We start from the raw sequence: 19,339 nt of genomic DNA on the forward strand, positions 1-19,339 counted from the left end.
TATGGGAGCCCTGAGAGGAAGTGAAGTATATTAAGTCTCATCTAAACTGTTTGGATCACAATTTGCCAGGAAAAAAAACATCTGTGAAACAAAAGAAAATACATTTTACAATGTGAAATTTGAATGATTTGTTTTTCCATTTTGGCTACATGTGGCTGAAGTGCACCACTACCTCATGTTCTAAATAACACTAAAAAGTATTTCATTTGGAAGTTAATCCAAGTCCTTTTTTAGGGTAGAAATGTAAATTAAATGGCGCTAATCTGCCGTTAAGAACCACATAAATGTGTTTAGTCCTATTTAGAACATGGGACGGAACACTTCAGCCTCTTGTGGCTGAAGTGAGTATTACAAAGGGAAGAACCTGCTTTTCCTTATCTCCTTTTTACAGATACATTTTAAAAAGTATCTTAGAAAGATGATCCAGTTCACTTGTTCTTAAGTTATTATCAATTTAGATCAAACAGAAAATGGATTGCCCCTCAAGGCTTCCGTACTCTCCTCCTCTCCTTTTTGTCTCCTCTATTGTTTTCTTTTTCTCCATTCTTCTTTTAAATTAAAATTGATAGAGGATGGATAACGTTTTACAGAAAATACAGGATAAGGGAACTGTAGTATAACGTGTTGCTTCACTCAAATCTTGGGTGAAGCGACCCTTTTTTCTCCATGCAGGTTGTTTACCTCCACCCCACTACGAAGAGGGCAAATCTCTTTATTATATGTAGTGCTCACAATCTGAAGCTGTGCTAGTGGCTGAGGATAATGCAGCTGGTGTGAAGGAGGTCAGAGCCTGAACACCGGGGAGAAGTGCTTTATTGCATTTTCAGCCTCTTGAACTCCACCAGTTGTTCAATCACAGAGAACTTTATTTGAGTTTGAAAGGTGACCAATAACAGTTTTCAGTTTGCTCTTTTGTACGGCACAGAGCACTTTCATTTATCATGTTTTTTGGTACATGGAATTTAAAAGAAGCCAAAAACAAACAAAAGCTTTTCTTTCTCTCTCTCTGTTTTATTCATTTTTTTAAATACATTTCAGATACAGCAGCTCTGCTTGGTATCAAAACAAAAAAGTTTAAACAAAGAAATTGAATAGTCCCGAGCTCGACACACTGATACAGGTGCAGGCTAGGAAATAACATCCTTGTGCTATGATATTTCATTATCATAAATAACATTTGACAATTTAAAGGAAAATTGTGTTTTTGTACAACTCAGATGAGATGAACCGACATGCTTGCTGCTGTTAGCTTAGCTTCGTTAGCATTTTGTTGAAGCTTTCCAGAGTCTTTGTCCCATTTCAATGTAACATATTGAGTCAGGAAGAAAACGTAGAGTTTAACACAGTGGTTCAAGTAACACTGCAAACAAAATATCCAATAAGTAGCTTTTGGAAATGTCCAACTTCCCCCAAAATAAGTCTCTGGTTACTGGGTCAGTCACCTTAAGTGACTCTGTGGCTAACCCCAGTTATTCCCTAAAGGAGTTCACTACTTCTATATCACATTTTTGTTTAAAAAACATATTAAAAAATACATTATTCCTGGATGCTTAGAGCCAACTAGCTCGCAAAACACTCACGGAAACCCTGAACTTGTTTAACACGAAAAGGTTGTTTTTTTGTACGACTTCAGAAAACATTGTGGTTAATAAAACAGAATTTTCCTTTGAATATATAAACCCTGTGAAGAAACATACAACGGGGGCATTGTTGGTAAAAACCAAGACCCTGCTAACAAAAGGTAACCTAGCATCACACGCATGTTAAAAACACAAAATGCTCTCATGTGTAACTAAACTAAACCTAAAGGAGAGCAGTGCATATCAAACCAGATACATTAAGATGCATATCAATCAACAGATAGAAAGTCTGATGCTCATCAAGCATCTATAGCAGTATTTTCCTGTGGCCTGTACATACTTATCAATTAAGTTACTAAAAGAACGAGGGCTGAACCGATAAGGAGGCATGGAGGGAGAACAGCGTGTCATCAGCGTACGGCTTCATGTTACGACTCCAGACAGAATATTAAGCCGACAACACGCAAACGATTCAAAAGAAAATCTTGCATTGCCATGCCGTATTTTCAAAACTATACACAACAAAACAAAGATAGAAACACATTTACATTATTGCTTGACATTCAGTTATGGCTAAAGTTCATTACAGATTATTTTATTGGTCTTTAAAACCTGGAGACTGATGTGGTGGTGAGATGGAGCCGGTGGAAAAAACATAAAAGTAATGATGGAAAGAAATGAGTCCAAAATCTACTTCAGATAACAAAATGTGCATGCACACACACACACACACGCGCGCGCGCGCGCGCGCACGCACAAACACACACACACACACACACACACACACACACACACACACACACACACAGGTAGGCAGTAGACTGACTTTAGTGCAACACAGTAATAATATTTTCACTACTTCTCTCTGTACTTGACTCTGCATAGTTTCTGTTTTTATTAAGAAGCAGTGTCTATATTGCTCTTACTACTGTGTTATTTTTGCAATATTGCTTTCATGAAGCTGGTTGAATCCTAAATTAATCTTTTCTTCTTCTTCTATCAGTAAAATGTAAACATGGTCGAACCAAAGAGTTGGAATTATTCAAGCAGTTAGTCTAAATCTTTTTAGTTTGGCACTGAGAAAAATTTGTGCAATTTGTTTGATAAAAACTACAATGTCCAGCGGCTTTATGTCTGTCGGGTTCATTCTCAGGAACATCTCTTTAAATTTGAATCTGTGAAGTTAGTTCTGTATGTTTTTGTTTTTGTTCCTTAATGTTCTGTCGTCTCTATTGTTCATATTGTAATTGATTTTATTGTTTCTGTTTTTACCATGTAAAGTGCCTTTGAGTACCTTTTAAAGCGCTACACAAATTAAATGTATTATTATTATCAGTATTATTATTATTATCTGGAGGGATTTTTTTCCCCAAATTTGGCAAAAAACCTCTACTCGACTCAAAGATGAACTAATACAAATTTGGTGTCAAAGGTCAAGTTCACAGGTATGACATTTTCCCACAAATGTAAAATAAAATGGTTGTAAACTGTAAGTCTGCTTCTAAAGATATGAATCTTGGGCCAGTACATATCGATAGACTTTGCACATCACCGGTTTGCAATAAGACAAAATACAAACTGAACACCAGATGCATAATTTAACATTTCTCATCATCTTCTCCTCGTAGCAGCACGTTCATCAACACTCAAAACTGCTTTCTCAGCCAACACAATGAATGTTGAAAGATCACTGTGGATTAGAAACATGGATTCAATGCCATCAAACCCCAACAGGAACGGCTGCAGGCCAACTCTCAGCAGAAATAAGAGAACCTGCATTGTCCTGTGAGGCCACCAGGTGGTGCTACATGCTAACTGCTACATGCTAACTGCTACATGCTAAGTGTTACATTAGAATTAATTGTCTGATGCTGCTGTCTGCAAGTTCCATGCAGATGTAACCAGAGGAGGAAGAGGAATTTCGCTTCACTTATTCACTAATTCATCTTTCACCATGAGGATTAGAAGTCGTTTAGGATCAGTTCATCTTTGCTCCAGTGGTCAATAACAAGAACATCAAATGAATATGTTCAACAAATAATCAAATAACCACAAACATGGGGTCCATTTTCAAATCAGGTGAGCTTACAGTGCAGCCTTTATGCTTCTGCTAATTAATAATCAATAACAACTGCCTGAGAGAAGAAGTGAATCCGAAGTTTAGTGTTTAGTTTAATTATTTACATCTGAATTAACCTGAGTGGAGCATCAACAGACATGTAGAGAAGAAAACACTTCCACTTCCTGCCCAATAAATAATATTTTGATTCTCAGAAGGTATCAGATGGTATTTGTTTTTTTTCTTCTTATTTTACCGGCTTCAAATCCACCAGAAAGCCCAAAACCTTCAATATACAAGTTCAATCAGAACAAAACAGCAGTAATGTCTGTGTGGACAGAGAAAATGTTGGTCTGATGTTGGTCTGATGTTGGTCTGATAATGAATAATCAAGGTGCAAAACTGCACATAGTTTTTGATCTAGTCGTCAAAATGATTAATGAATTGACGCTCGATGAGATGAAGGAACAACACTGTTACAATCATTAAAATACATTCAGCGCACCTTCAGTAGCTAGTGTAGCATAGACGTGCTAATGCTGTGCTAACGTACTCTGCTAATGTTAGCTCTACTAACGACTTAGAAACCTAAATCTCCTTCCAGCCTCTCCGGGTAACGAGTATCACTACACAGCGTTTAACCAGGACGAGCTCCAAAATCCACTAAAACCAGCCTGAAGATGAAGAACAGCAGAGCAATGCTACGCTGTGAAGGGCGGGTCTTAGCGAAGGGTCGATTTGATCGATCGGACGTCAACCACTAAAGATGGCCCGTTCTGTGAAAGATGCATCACGCATGTGCTCATTTCCCGTCCTCATTTGTATATGGTAACATTTTGTGTCGACCACCAACAGCAAACATCTTCCCGTGTTGTGTTTGTGTTGTGCATGGCGCCTAAAGTCTTCTGGATGACCTGTGACCTGGATGACTAAAGTATTCACAGACTCTTGGACATGTTTTCTTTAAACTTTGATGCAGTGGCTCAATCCAAGCTCACAAACAGTATTAACACCCACAAAAAAAGAGAAGTTTCCAAAGACAGCAAATCAGAATTATGTGTGTAACATGATTCAGTGCAGCCATAACAAGAGATAGAAGATGATAGAGATGATGCATCCATTTAGAACAAAAATCTCACCATTGCACGAGTGTAAACTGCCTGATCAGCGCTCACCTTTGAGATTAAGGAGAGCTGGAAAGTTAAAAAAACAATGGAAGCTATCGTGTTAGCTTGTTGCACCATCCAGTTTTATAAAACTGCTTCTGGTTAGCGGCCAATCTAGCTAGCCCAGTGAGCTATATTAGCTGGAGAGCAGCAGCGTGTGTGTTCTTCCATAATAAGTGTATTTTCTGAGTGTGACGATCGGATGACGGTCTAGAGACAAACAGAAGCAGGTTTTCAGTGCGAATACTGAAGGTGTCTTTTTAAAGTCAGAGGGGAATCCAGATCCAAGATCCAGGGACACGAGATGTGGGTTGATGCAGATGGAGGGAGAACTTCCAATTCCTCACTGCATCCAAACCCAGAGCCACAGGAGGAGGAGGAGGGGGGGGGGGAGGAGAAAAAAGACAAACTGAGGAGTTAAAATCTCCCGTGTTTTTGCGGACTCTGAGAAGTGCAGAGTCTTGTCCTCTATGGCCGCTTTAAACTGGACCCGGTCCATCCAGTTCTGGCAGCCCAGCTGCGTGGAGCTCCCAGTCCAGGTTTAGTCGTCGCTCTGCAGAGTCAGGAGCTCCAGGTCGGCCCCGAACAGCTCCTTATAGAGAGGAGGGAAGTGTGTCCTCACCGTGTCGGGGTACACTGCTCTGAACGCTGACAGCTTCTCTGTGTGTCGACTGCACAGTGACCGCAACGCTGACACCTTACACCTGAGCTGAGGGGGGGAGGACAGGGGGGAGACCAGGGGGGGAGATGAGGAGACAAGGGGAGGAGAGGACAGGGGAGGAGACCAGGGGAGAGGAGACAAGGAGGAGAGGAGACGAGGAGAGGAGGGGAGAAGAGTTATTACACATCGGTGAAGAAGAGAGAATCATGTTACTGTAAATGAACTAGTCTTATTCAGGGTTCAGGTCTCCTTTAGACCAAAGTTAGGATCAGGACCAGATGACGCTGTACGTCAACAACGGTCCTCACAAGTATAGAAATCAGTTCCATGTAAGATTAATATTGTTTATGTATCAGTTTGGTTTGAATATGAATGTTTCTATTTCTAGATGTTGTAGTTCACCATCTCACCACATGAGGGCGACATGAGGCCATTTTAAAACCGCACTGAGCAGGTTCAAACTGTTCAAAACTGACCATTATTATTGATATGATTAATGTACAACCAGTAAATCATCACGTAAGAGAAGGAAGCATTAAACTGACAGAACAAAGACAGGGTCACTGTGCACTCTGTCGACACGTTAAGTTATTGTTTATGAGACGAAATGTTTGTATTTTAGGTTTAGTTCATCGCCACTTCTTCTGCTAAGCCCCTCCTTTCACACTTCTTCACACTTCTTGATAACTCACATATAGAGGAACAACCTGTGTGTGTGTGTGTGTGTGTGTGTGTGTGTGTGTGTGTGTGTGTGTGTGTGTGTGTTTGTGTGTATGTGTGTGTGGTTACCTTGTTTAGCGCTCCATCTTCTCTCTGGTTCTTCTGCAGGACGTGTTGCAGAGCCAGCTGAGTCTTCTGCTGCAACTTCTCCACCTGCAGCTTCTCCTGCAGCCACGACCGGTCTGTAGAGAAACAACAACAACAACGACAACGACCATTTCAGCCGCTGAACTCGAGGATTAATGCTGCAGAACGAGTCTGAAGAGAAGAGAGACTCACCCGCAGAAAGAAGAATGAACGCTGAGAACAGAGCGAGCTCGTCCTCCGACAGATGCAGGGAACACATTCCTTTAGCGAAGTCAAACACTGACGTGATCAAGTCATCGCAACCTGGAAACACACACACGGCAACAATGAGAGCTTCAGAAGTGACAGTTGATGAAGTGTGACATTTTGTACAGAAAAGAACACTATTGAGAAAATGAAACAGCTGAGGACAACAATGCAATCTGTTCTAAACAAATGTAGTAAGTTAGTGTCCCCCTAAACCATGTGATCACTTACTGATCCATTCACTTGGTTTAGCGCTAATATTTCTTCGACCATGCGACGCACAGGGAGCATTTTTTTGGTGTGATTCACACATGAATATATTTTTTCAACTGAGATCTGTGTGAGAGGGTTGATAAACGGTAGGGATGCTCCCCGATACTCAAAACCGGTTCTACAATAGTAAAAACACGGCGTATCGATGTGGTTTTGGAGTTGCCGGTTCTGCTGTCGGTACTTTAGAAGTTCCAGAGTGAGATGTCTCACTAAATAATCAAAAAGAACCGATGAAGAGTAGCGATAAGATCCTAACAATAACCATCGCTAATAAAGTGTGAGTGAAGATAATATGGACCTCTCACTTTAAGTATAAGGTGGAGGTCCAATAGTCAAAGAGAAATTGTACAAATTTGCGAGATAATGACAGAAGTTATTAGTCTTTGATTAACTGGTATGACACCTAAATACTTCATTACACTACTGACAAACTGTTAAAATAATACACTATATAGATAAATATTAATAGATGAAGTCCCGCTCTTATTCTGAATGTTGGGTGCATATTCTACAAGACTGCCTTCAAAATGTCCCCTAAACCATGTGAACACTTATTGATCCAATGACTTGGTTTATTCCTAAAATGTCTTTCCACCACGTGACCCTGATGTTGTTCAGCGTATTGTGACGGTACGTGAGGAGCAAGAAGAAGAACTCACCCAGAGCTTTGAAGACCTCTGGACCCGCAAACTTCCCGTCGAAGTAGACGGTGTCGTTCTGAGAGTCAAACAGCCGACACATCCGGACCAAGACCACCTCCAGAGAACCTGGCGGCGGAAACGTGGAGATGATTAATGTGAAAACCAATGACTGACTGTCTGATGCATGTTTTTGGGAATATATTTGTCGATAAGAACAAAAAAGCAGCCAACTCGGCGGTCTGTCTCACCGGCTTTCAGCAGCACGATCTGGTCGTTTTGACAGAGATCCATGAAGCCGTCGATGCGTTTGGCGAACTCCACCACGTACTGAATGGCCTCGGTGATCTTTACGGCACACAGCTGCCACATCACCTCCCGTGGCTGCAGAGCCGGAAGAGATAAAGAAAAAAAGCGGTTGTTTTTTAGACTAGAAAAACACAAAAGGTACATGCACCGGTACACTGACCGGGGGTCTAGTGTAACAGAGGTAAAGGCAGTGAACTCACCTTGCTCTGGTAGCTTTCCACCTCGTCCTGCAGGAAGTTCTGCCAGCTCATCTGCTGCAGCTCCTCCCTCAGGTACTGACACGTCTCCAGGTGAGACTTTGAGATGGTCTGAGCCAGGTGATCTGCAACAGAACAAGACGGTGAGCCCACAAAGTCCGTCAGGGGCCACGAGGGTTAGACAACACTAATGCAAAGGCAAATGTGAGGAGCAGGAGAGTTATTATTATTACTCCCTCCAGGAAATAGCCAAATCAATCCCGACACACCTGTAATGATATTCCATCCATACTGGCATCATGCAGCAGCATTTAAAAAAAGACTTTCCTCCCATAATCAGGACATTGTAATCATATATGAGGAAAAACATCCACATCTGAGCTGAGATCATGAACAACCTTCCACCAATCATTTTCATCAGCAATGAACGTAACAAATTCTGCAAAGAAGGCAACGAGTCCAAGCCAATCAGAGGCCGAGGAGGGCGGGACATTCACCTTCAAAAATCCATTAAAACTACCGCAAATAACCAAAGAAATGTGGCACAGAATGAGCCGAATCTGTTTATTCTGTATGAAACGGCGTCAACTAAATGTTTGCAAAACAAAAAACTTGACTCTTCAGCGTCTCTGAGCTGCTGATTGTTCCAGCGCGAATGAATGAAGACGGAATAACAGCAGAGCTCAAAACAAGGTGCAGAAATATAAACCAGCTCGTTTTCTTTTGGTCAAAGAAAGAAGAAGAAGAAAACAGAACTCTCCAGAGAGAATACGGAGATGATTTCCCCCATCGAGTGCCCTCCTCGTCCCACTTGGCCCTAATTAACAGACAGCTAATTACCACACAGAGATTTTAATGAGCTCTGAAGATGAGTTTCCAACCTCCTGCTATTTTAAACCACCTCTCACAGCTCTCTATCTCTCTCTCTCTCTCTTTCTTTCTTTTGTCTCACTAACTCTTTTATTCCTCAGTCTCTTCTTCTGTTCCTCCCTTCTTTCAACATATTTCCTCATCTTCTCTGTTTGTTTCCCTCCGGCTCTCTACAACCTTCTGCCGTATGGCGGAGCTTCTCTCCTTCTTTCTTTTCCTCACAGCGCCACACACAGCGCCAGAAGTGGATCCTGATTTTGGATCCGTTACAGAAGGTAAACGTCGGGAATCAGAGCATGCGACATGAATCTTGTTCTGCATAACGGGTCAGATGTGAAGTTGTTGTCTAGTGAGACAAAAGAAGTTTAGCTTAAATGAGTATTCTGGGAACTTGGAGAAAAAACAAACCAAAAAGGTCAAAAATCGACATTGTATCTCTGTGTGAGACCCTCCACGCCGAGTTATTAAACTCATTTATGTAGCAGAATTAATTAGAAAACATCATGATAACGTTATAATGTACCTTCAGCCAGTACTCATGTTCACTGAGCAGAGCCTGAAGGCATCATGTTGGTTAGCCGTTAGCGGTGCTGCTAACCTTACTAACTCTCCTCTTGATTAGTTGTTAACAATGAAACATGATCAGAGATCAGAGACTAGAACCACATGTTCTACTGAGTACTGGAGGAGAACCATCGTCAGGAGAACTTTATTTACGCTGTGACGGTTAACGTTAGAACTTTATTTACACTCTGATGGTTAACGTTAAAACTTTATTTACACTCTGATGGTTAATGTTAAAACTTTATTTACACTGTGACGGTTAACGTTAAAACTTTATTTACACTTTGACGGTTAACGTTAGAACTTTATTTACACTCTGATGGTTAACGTTAAAACTTTATTTACACTCTGATGGTTAATATTAAAACTTTATTTACACTGTGACGGTTAACGTTAAAACTTTATTTACACTTTGACGGTTAACGTTAGAACTGTATTTACACTGTGATGGTTAACGTTAAAACTTTATTTACACTGTGATGGTTAACGTTAGAACTTTATTTACACTGTGATGGTTAACGTTAGAACTTTATTTACACTCTGATGGTTAATGTTAAAACTTTATTTACACTGTGACGGTTAACGTTAAACTTTATTTACACTGTGACGGTTAACGTTAGAACTTTATTTACACTGTGATGGTTAACGTTAGAACTTTATTTACACTGTGATGGTTAACGTTAGAACTTTATTTACACTGTGATGGTTAATGTTAGACTGGGTTATTATTATTTACAGTCCGTTTCACCACAATGGTTCACCTTCCGTTTCCTCCGTCTTACCGAGTTCAGCCATGGACAATGTGGGTGACGTGTCTCCGTCGCTGAAGGAGCAATATGGGAAGAAGTCGCCATTGGATCCGTAGTCGCACTGCGGCTCCGGTTTGATGCCGTTAATATCGAGTCCAGACTGATCCGGGGACGACTGGATGTCCAAGTAGAACCCACGGCCTTCTCCTCTCTCTCCTCCTCCAGAGTCTGCCTGTTTGTGGACGAGAAGCTCTTATAGATCATATAACATTTGGTTATTAGCGTTTTGTCCCTCTGAACTGTCAAAACCACAGACCTTGGACGATACTGATCCTCCTTCAGGAGAGTTTTGTTCCATGTAGCCTCCCAGCTCGTCCGGCAGCTCCGTGAGGCCGAAGTGAGGGGACAGTGGCTCACCCTCGCCCGGGGACGGGGTCCCGAGGCTGGGGTGGGACAGGAGGACGGGGCCCTGCTGCTGCTGCTGCTGCTGCTGGAGGCGATGCTTCTGCACCTCAGCATACAAACTGTCTCGCTGCTTCTTGGACATGCGACCAAACTTTACAGCTGTGATTGAAGTAGAAGAGAGGTGAACAAGAACACATTAAGTCAGGAGGGGTGTGTTTTCATGTGGATGTGTTCGAGCATAGTCGAGAGTGATGGCAACAAAGTCACCCTTAGGACAAACTGAAGACCGAAGACTCAGAGTCTACAGGTGGATGCTGATTTATATCTGACATCTGGTCCCAAACACACGGACGGATTACTGAACAGGCGCCAATGTCCCTCAAAGAGACACGTAGACCAGAAAGTGACTCAAAAAATAACCAAAAAGGGACATAAAGTGACTTCAGAGTGGCACAAAAAGATGAAAACAAAGAGACACACACAAACTACAAAGAGACACAAAGCCACCACTTTGTGGTTCCTTTGTGTCTATTTGTAGTTTGTGTGTCTCTTTGTAGTTTGTGTGTGTCTCTCTGTGGTTCCTGTGTCTCTTTGTAGTTTGTGTGTCTCTTTGTGGTTGCGTTGTGTCTCTTTGTAGTTTGTGTGTCTCTTTGTGGTTGCTTTGTGTCTCTTTGTAGTTTGTGTGTCTCTTTGAGACACACAAACTACAAAGAGAGACAAAACAACCACAAAGAGACACAAAGCAACCACAGAGAGAGACACACAAACTACAAAGAGACAGAGGAATCACAAAGAGACACACAAACTACAAAGAGAGTCTAAACAATTATCAAGACTGTGTGTCTTGTTCCTGTGGAGGAGACGTGGTGAGGCCTGTTGCCTGTGATCAGGGGAACATTTTATCGTAATGCGTCCATCAAACACAAAGAAGTGACACTGATATTCAGTCTTCATCGAACATGTTACTTTAATAAAACTGAACCACAGACAACATGTTGCAGAGAACCAGACTCTCCTGCTCTGCCGGTTCGTCTGCAGACTAACATCTTGCAAAATGCTGACCGCCAGATGTTTCTGCAGGTGAGCGTGTGTGTGTGTGTGTGTGTGTGTGTGTGTGTGTGTGTGTGTCTCACCGTCTCGGGACATGCCCACAGTCAGACATTTCTGCAGACGGCAGTGTTGGCAGCGGTTGCGGCTGGTTCGGTCGATCACACAGTTTTTCTGCCGAGGACACGAGTAGGCGGCGTTACTCTGCTGACTCCGCCTGAAGAAACCCTGAGAGACGAGAGAACACTTTATATTCAACAGTTTATATTTAACAGTTTATATTTAACAGTTTATATTCAACAGTTTATATTTAACAGTTTATATTTAACAGTTTATATTCAACAGTTTATATTCAACAGTTTATATTCAACAGTTTATATTTAACAGTTTATGTTTAACAGTTTATATTTAAGTTTATATTTAACAGTTTATATTTAACAGTTTATGTTTAACATTTTATATTTAACAGTTTATATTTAACAGCTTATATTTAACAGTTTATATTTAACAGTTTGTTTGTATTCAACAGTTTACAGTTAACAGTTTATATTTAACAGTTTATTTTTTCAGATACAGAGTTCAGTGACACGACACACTTTTAAAAAGATATTACGGCTTCTTTGACGGATGTTATGTGACTTCACTTTTCCCGCCTCTTTTCTACCGTCTCTCTGTCTCTCTCCCTCTCTCTGTCTCTCTCTCTCCATCTCTCTCTCTCTCTCTCCTTCTCCCCCTCTCTCTCCCTCTCTCTCTCCCTCTCTCTCTCTCTCTCCCCCTCTCTCTCTCTCTCTCTCTCTCTCGTGTTTGTACACAGATAAATCTCCATCAGCTGCTCGTTTGGCTGTGAAATGAGCCTCCGGCTGCCAGCAGCAGCTGCTGTAGCTGCACACCCACACACACCCACACACACACACACACACACACACACACACACACACACATGTGCTTGTCTGGGGAAGCGTTCTAACCGGGAGAAGCTTTTCTGTGCCAAACGGTAGTGACTGATGGTCCAAAACCCAGCGTCAAATGTTTCCCTCTGATCCTGTTTAATGAGACTCAAGACTGCCGACGGACAAACAGGAAGGATCCAAAGAAGCAGCTGCAGTGACCGCTCATCACCACGGTGTCGCCAAAGACAAAGCAGCTGTAACGTTTATAGTTATATAAGCAATCAGGAGTTATTAGCTAACACTAAGTTATTAATAGTCATTATTATCCTGAATGTTTGATTATTCATTTCTGGATGTTTACAGTGGCCTCTGATTGATCCTTTATCTCCGTTTCTGTCCTGGACCGAACTCACCCTGGTGTCACCGCCGATGTTGAAATGATATCAGTCAATCATCAATAAGGATCACATCTCAGGGAGCTGAATGCTGTACAAACAGACATGAGGAGCGCTTACCTTGCAGCCCTCGCAGGTGATCACCCCGTAGTGGATCCCTGATGATTTATCTCCACAGATCTTACAGGGAATGATTTCAATCTGAGCTGCAGACACACAGAGAGGAAAATAAAGCGTCAGGACGTCACGCTCACATCGACCACACATCCGTCAGAGACACGGATACGATGTTCACTGATCTGTTCATTAATAAAACGGCAAAATGTGAAAATACAACCAACAATAGCTTCTCACGGTGTTCACAAACGTCACAATAAACTGAGTTGAGGGTTCAGATGTTCTTCTTGCTGATGTAGCAAACAAGCCGTCTGTAGGGTTCTCCTTTCTACTAAAATAGTAACTCATCTTCAGGAAAAAAATGCTTATTTCTGTAATAAGTAATTAAGGTCGACTTTTAAAACACGTCGTTGGCATTTCTTACTTAAATCAATATTCATATCTTCACATCGATACAATGACTCAATATTCATATCGACACAATGACGTAATATTCATATCGATACAATGACTTAATATTTGTATCGATACAATGACTTAATATTCGTATCGATACAATGACTTAATATTCATATCGATACAATGACTCAATATTCACATCGATACAATGACTCAATATTCATATCGATACAATGACTTAATATTCGTATCGATACAATGACTTAATATTCATATCGATACAATGACTCAATATTCACATCGATACAATGACTCAATATTCACAGCGATACAATGACTCAATATTCACAACGATACAATGACTTAATATTCATATCAATACAATGACTCAATATTCACATCGATACAATGACTCAATATTATCGATACAATGACTCAATATTCACAACGATACAATGACTCAATATTCACATCGATACAATGACTCAATATTATCGATACAATGACTCAATATTCACATCGATACAATGACTCAATATTCACATTGATACAATGACTCAATATTCACATTAATACAATGACTCAATATTCATATCGATACAATGCCTTAATATTCACATTGATACAATGACTCAATATTCATATCGATACAATGACTTAATATTCGTATCGATACAATGACTTAATATTCACATCGATACAATGACTCAATATTCACATCGATACAATGACTCAATATTCACATCGATACAATGACTTAATATTCACATCGATACAATGACTTAATATTCACATCGATACAATGACTTAATATTCACATCGATACAATGACTTAATATTCACATCGATACAATGCCTTAATATTCACATCGATACAATGACTTCATATTCACATCGATACAATGACTTAATATTCACATCGATACAATGACTTAATATTCACATCGATACAATGCCTTAATATTCACATCGATACAATGACTTAATATTCACATCGATACAATGACTTAATATTCATATCGATACAATGACTTAATATTCACATCGATACAATGACTTAATATTCACATCGATACAATGACTTAATATTCACATCGATACAATGCCTTAATATTCACATCGATACAATGACTTAATATTCATATCGATACAATGACTTCATATTCACATCGATACAATGACTTAATATTCACATCGATACAATGACTTAATATTCATATCGATACAATGCCTTAATATTAATATTGATACAATGACTTAATATTCACATCGATACAATGACTTCATATTCGTATCGATACAATGACTTAATATTCACATCGATACAATGACTTAATATTCATATCGATACAATGACTTAATATTCACATCGATACAATGCCTTAATATTCACATCGATACAATGACTTAATATTCACATCGATACAATGACTTAATATTCATATCGATACAATGACTTAATATTCATATCGATACAATGACTTAATATTCACATCGATACAATGACTCAATATTCACATCGATACAATGACTTAATATTCACATCGATACAATGACTTAATATTCACATCGATACAATGACTTAATATTCATATCGATACAATGACTTAATATTCACATCGATACAATGCCTTAATATTCACATCGATACAATGACTTAATATTCACATCGATACAATGACTTAATATTCACATTGATACAATGACTTAATATTCATATCGATACAATGACTGCGCTTCTGTTTCAGTCGGTTCACAAGTGAAGGATCTGAAAACACACGGTGTGTATTTATACACTGAGCAGCTCGTAGCAGAGTGACAGCTCAGTTATATTTAGCACAGGGAAGTTATGTAAGTGTGCAGCCACACACACACACACACACACACACACACACACACACACACACATATATAGGTAGTATCTTCTTGAGACACAGATTGTCTCCCAGCTGTTTGTCTGCAGCACAGAAACAATATCAGAGTTCACGTCTGGGTTATAAAGATTTAAATAATTAAAAACATCTGATGTTTGATTCAGAGAACAACAACCTTCTGTTCTTTAATATCCATTATGGAAAGACAAAAACACAACCTATGTCCAGGTTTAGATCCGTAACAGATGCATGTTGAGACAATAGGTGTGTGTGTGTGTGTGTGTGTGTGTGTGTGTGCGTCCCTTTAACAACAGAAGCGTCTTTTACAGCATCATGTCCTCAGAGGATCCCTGCTGTGGATTCAATGGACCGTATGTCTGTTTATGGTTGTTACCGTGGCAGCGTGGTGACCTCACCGTTTCATAAAGCGTCTCCGTAACGAATACATATGACGTAACACACACACACACACACAAACACACACACACACACACACACACACATATACACACACACAGCCTTCCACTCACCTAAGAGAACGCTAACATTCTCATCCCTCTGTTTGTGTGCACAGCAGATGTTTGAAGTATAGGAGATTCAAAGAAGCCAGCAGCTGGTTAACATAGCTTTAGCTATCAGATGGTTAGCATAGCTTTAGCTATCAGATGGTTAGCATAGCTTTAGCTATCAGCTGGTTAGCATAGCTTTAGCTATCAGATGGTTAGCATAGCTTTAGCTCTCAGCTGGTTAGCATAGCTTTAGCTCTCAGCTGTACAGACTGGAAACAGGTGGAAACTGTTAGCTTCTCTTTAATTCATTAAATACCTGAAATTAAATAAAATGAATGGAGTGTACTTTACTGTACAATAAAGTTTGTTCACATTGAACTGAAGCATGTCGATAATAAAGAAAATATTTCAGATATCACAGATTTTCAGGCATAAACAAATGTTTCAAAGTCAACAACGAATGTTTAATATACGAACCAACACGAAAACCACACACACACACACACACACACACACACACACACACATATCTAAACAGGCACACACACACACACACACAACCACACACACGCACTGACACACAGACACACCTAAACACACACACACACACACAACCACATACACACACACACACACAACCATACACACACACACACACACTTACACACTCACACAACCACATACACACATACACACACACACACACACACACACACACACTCATACAGCGTCTGTGCTGCAGTAATTAGCTCTCTGAGCGTTAATCCCGTCTGAATTCTACATTTCAACATCAAAGAGGACGTTGAACAAAGCCACCGCCTGAAATCAGAGCCGATGTGAAGAGCAGCTCACATTTACACAAACACAAACATCTGCTTTGTGTTTTCAAAGTCCACTGGCCCTGAATCCTGAATCCTGAACCCCGAACCCTGAATCCTGAACCCTGAATCCTGAACCCTGAACCCTGAACCCCGAACCCTGAACCCTGAATCCTGAATCCCAAACACTGAACCCTAAACCCTGAATCCTGAACCCTGAACCCTGAACTCTGAATCCTCAGCCCTGAATCTTGAACCTTGAACCCTGAATCCCAAACCCCGAATCCTGAACGCTGAATCCTGAACCCTGAATCCTGAACCCTGAATCCTGAATCCTGAACCCTGAATCCTGAATCCTGAACCGTAAACCCTGAACCCTGAACGCTGAACGCTGAACCCTGAATCCTGAATCCTGAATCCTGAATCCTGCATCCTGCTGTTTTAACGGAGCAGTTTGACAACATGACACGTTTAACCCTTCCTCTCTTTTCTTTGCAGTGAGCTTCATGTTCAGGTTGATGTTAAAGATGAAGCTACAGCCATGAGACTGAAGCAGAATGAACGAGTTGTTTTGGAGAACACGCATTTAATCTTTCTCTCAATTCTCTCCGTAGTTTGGAAGAAAATGTACTCGTGAATCTGCAGTCATCTAATGGATTGTACAGAAACACACTTCATTATTACTTTGACATCCTGTTTGGTCTACTACAATATCAGGATGAATATCACATCATGTGACCTCCTCGATGACGTCACAGAACCATTTCTTCTTTGTTTCAGTGACACTACGACCCTCAATGGACTCTAACATCACTTCATTCTTAATTCTGCTATTGATCTTAGAAGAACATAGAATGTCCTTTATTGATCTCTAGAGGCTGGACTTCAGCGCAGGACATACGGGACAGGACCTTCCCTTATATGGGATTAATGGGGCGTTAATTATGCTAATTTACTATTGTCACGAAGACGCCGACGTGTAAAAAGGTGTCATTCATCTTCTTCATGCTTTTTATAGTTACACAGTTATCTCAAATTAAAAACAGCTGCTGTTCCAGTTCATTCAAGCGTTCAAGCGTGAGGTCTCATCGTCTGCCTTTAGAAGGACCACATGTGTGCTGCTGAGACCTATTGATTCATCTTCATTCTTATTAATGTCTTATCTTCACAAGATGTGCTTCTGTTAGACGTCTGTTTGCCTGTTTAGTCTCATGATTTAGTTATTTAATACCTCCATGTAGAACAAGCCTCAACACCTAGAATAAATCCAATAAATGGTCCACAAGCATGAAGCCAACCTCTACTTTCCTTCAGCAGCACGCGGTGCCTTGCTCGTGGGCCTGCTCAGACGCTGCCAGCAGGTTATTTAATCTCCTCCACGTAATCTCAGAGTGGACGTAATAACGGGCGAAACATATGGCGGCACACGTGGAACACCGACGCACTCCTTCAGCAGACGAAGCAGCAGCTTGTTCCACCGAACGCTTCGCTGAGTCAGCGCGGTGCCTTGCTCGTGGGCCCGTTCAGACGCTGCCAGCAGGTTATTTAATCTCCCACAACGTGAGATTTACATCCGCTCTCATTCAGAACAGTCACAGAATATGAAATATAAATCATCTGCAGACACAAAACAACCCCTCTGTGTGGCGATCGAACACCCATCTTCTGCTTCTGTAATTAAATTCAGAGCTCCGTATGAACACTTGAACCTCTCAGAGTCCCCCCCCCCCCCCCCGGTGGACGCTCTGCATAGATGCCACTGAGTGAGTGGTTCATGTAATTAGCGCTGCGGCGGCGCTACGTGGCGGCTAATGAGCCGGGAAGGATTTCAATAGAGCCACCGCCGGTTTACCATGTTTACTCCGGAACGTTGAAGCTCGGGCCAAAACAAGTCCCTGATGGATAAATTATGAACCGCATCAAAGAGGAGCGGCTGTTTAGCCACCGAGCCTTTGAAATACGGCAACGTTTGTTTAGTTCTTTAGTTCTCGTCTGATTCTAGTTCTTCATTTCTGGTTTATAGTTTTCAGTCTTTTGTTTCAGGGAGTTCAAGCATCTCTTGGTCTTCTTCACCAGTGAGGGTGAGTACAGATGTTGTAGCGGACCGTTGTGGTCTTGATTTATCGGTCCGTCTACGTTCAGACCCGAGAGAGGAGCTCTAGGAGCTCAGACATCCTGAGACCTCGGAGTAGAGACGCTGATCCTACAGGTTTAGAAGAGACCACCTCAGGTGTTTCTGGGCTACGTCATGACTGGTAGGAGTCCCCGTAGGTAGACCCAGACCACGCTCGGAGGGTTTTTTATATCTGGTCTTTGTGGGAACGCCTCTGGGTTTAATCAAGAAGAGCTGGAGAGAGACGTCTGGAAGACCCTGCTCAGGCCCAGGCGTCCAATCACAAAGCCTGGTTGATCCATCCTCGAACCCATTCACTCCCGTTATCTACGTCTGGTTGTTGATCCACCGGCTCATCGGCTGTGCTGACCCTCGCCCCCGCAGAAGAGGAAGATGATGAACGGATTACATGTTCCTGCTCTGGCTCTCTCTAGCTTGTTCACAAAGGGAGTCTGGTACCGAGCCCGTTGTCTCCTCACTGAAGCCGGTTGCCGGTGGACAGCCTGTTCTCCCCCTGACCCTGTAGTCCAAAACCCTTAAGCTCCGCCTCCTGGACTGTAGACCGGCTCATCCCCCGACACCCTCCACATGTGGCTCTCATGAGGTCATGTGACCGGTAGAAGCAGACTGATGCTCCTCGTTTTATTGGACGT

At 41.4% G+C, this 19,339-nt stretch overlaps 1 protein-coding gene across 1 annotated transcript in view; it reads right to left on the bottom strand.

The window, feature by feature from the left end:
* Positions 1–987: 987 nt before the first annotated feature.
* LOC137886348 (nuclear receptor ROR-alpha A-like) overlaps positions 988–19,339 on the bottom strand; it is a 20,014-nt gene continuing 1,662 nt past the window's right edge. Inside the window, exons 2-11 of the mRNA XM_068728779.1 lie at positions 12,977–13,062; positions 11,658–11,799; positions 10,436–10,683; positions 10,153–10,351; positions 7,940–8,061; positions 7,682–7,814; positions 7,452–7,559; positions 6,466–6,576; positions 6,256–6,368; positions 988–5,514 (exon numbers count right to left, since the gene is read on the bottom strand). Coding sequence (XP_068584880.1) covers positions 5,347–5,514; positions 6,256–6,368; positions 6,466–6,576; positions 7,452–7,559; positions 7,682–7,814; positions 7,940–8,061; positions 10,153–10,351; positions 10,436–10,683; positions 11,658–11,799; positions 12,977–13,062 — 1,430 coding nt within the window. The 3' untranslated portion in view covers positions 988–5,346. The remainder of the gene's footprint in view (positions 5,515–6,255; positions 6,369–6,465; positions 6,577–7,451; positions 7,560–7,681; positions 7,815–7,939; positions 8,062–10,152; positions 10,352–10,435; positions 10,684–11,657; positions 11,800–12,976; positions 13,063–19,339) is intronic.

This window comes from Cebidichthys violaceus, unplaced genomic scaffold (assembly GCF_023349555.1).
Source record: "Cebidichthys violaceus isolate CVI_PGR_0920_01 unplaced genomic scaffold, fCebVio1.0.p SCAF_43, whole genome shotgun sequence".
Classification (NCBI taxonomy): domain Eukaryota; kingdom Metazoa; phylum Chordata; class Actinopteri; order Perciformes; family Stichaeidae; genus Cebidichthys; species Cebidichthys violaceus.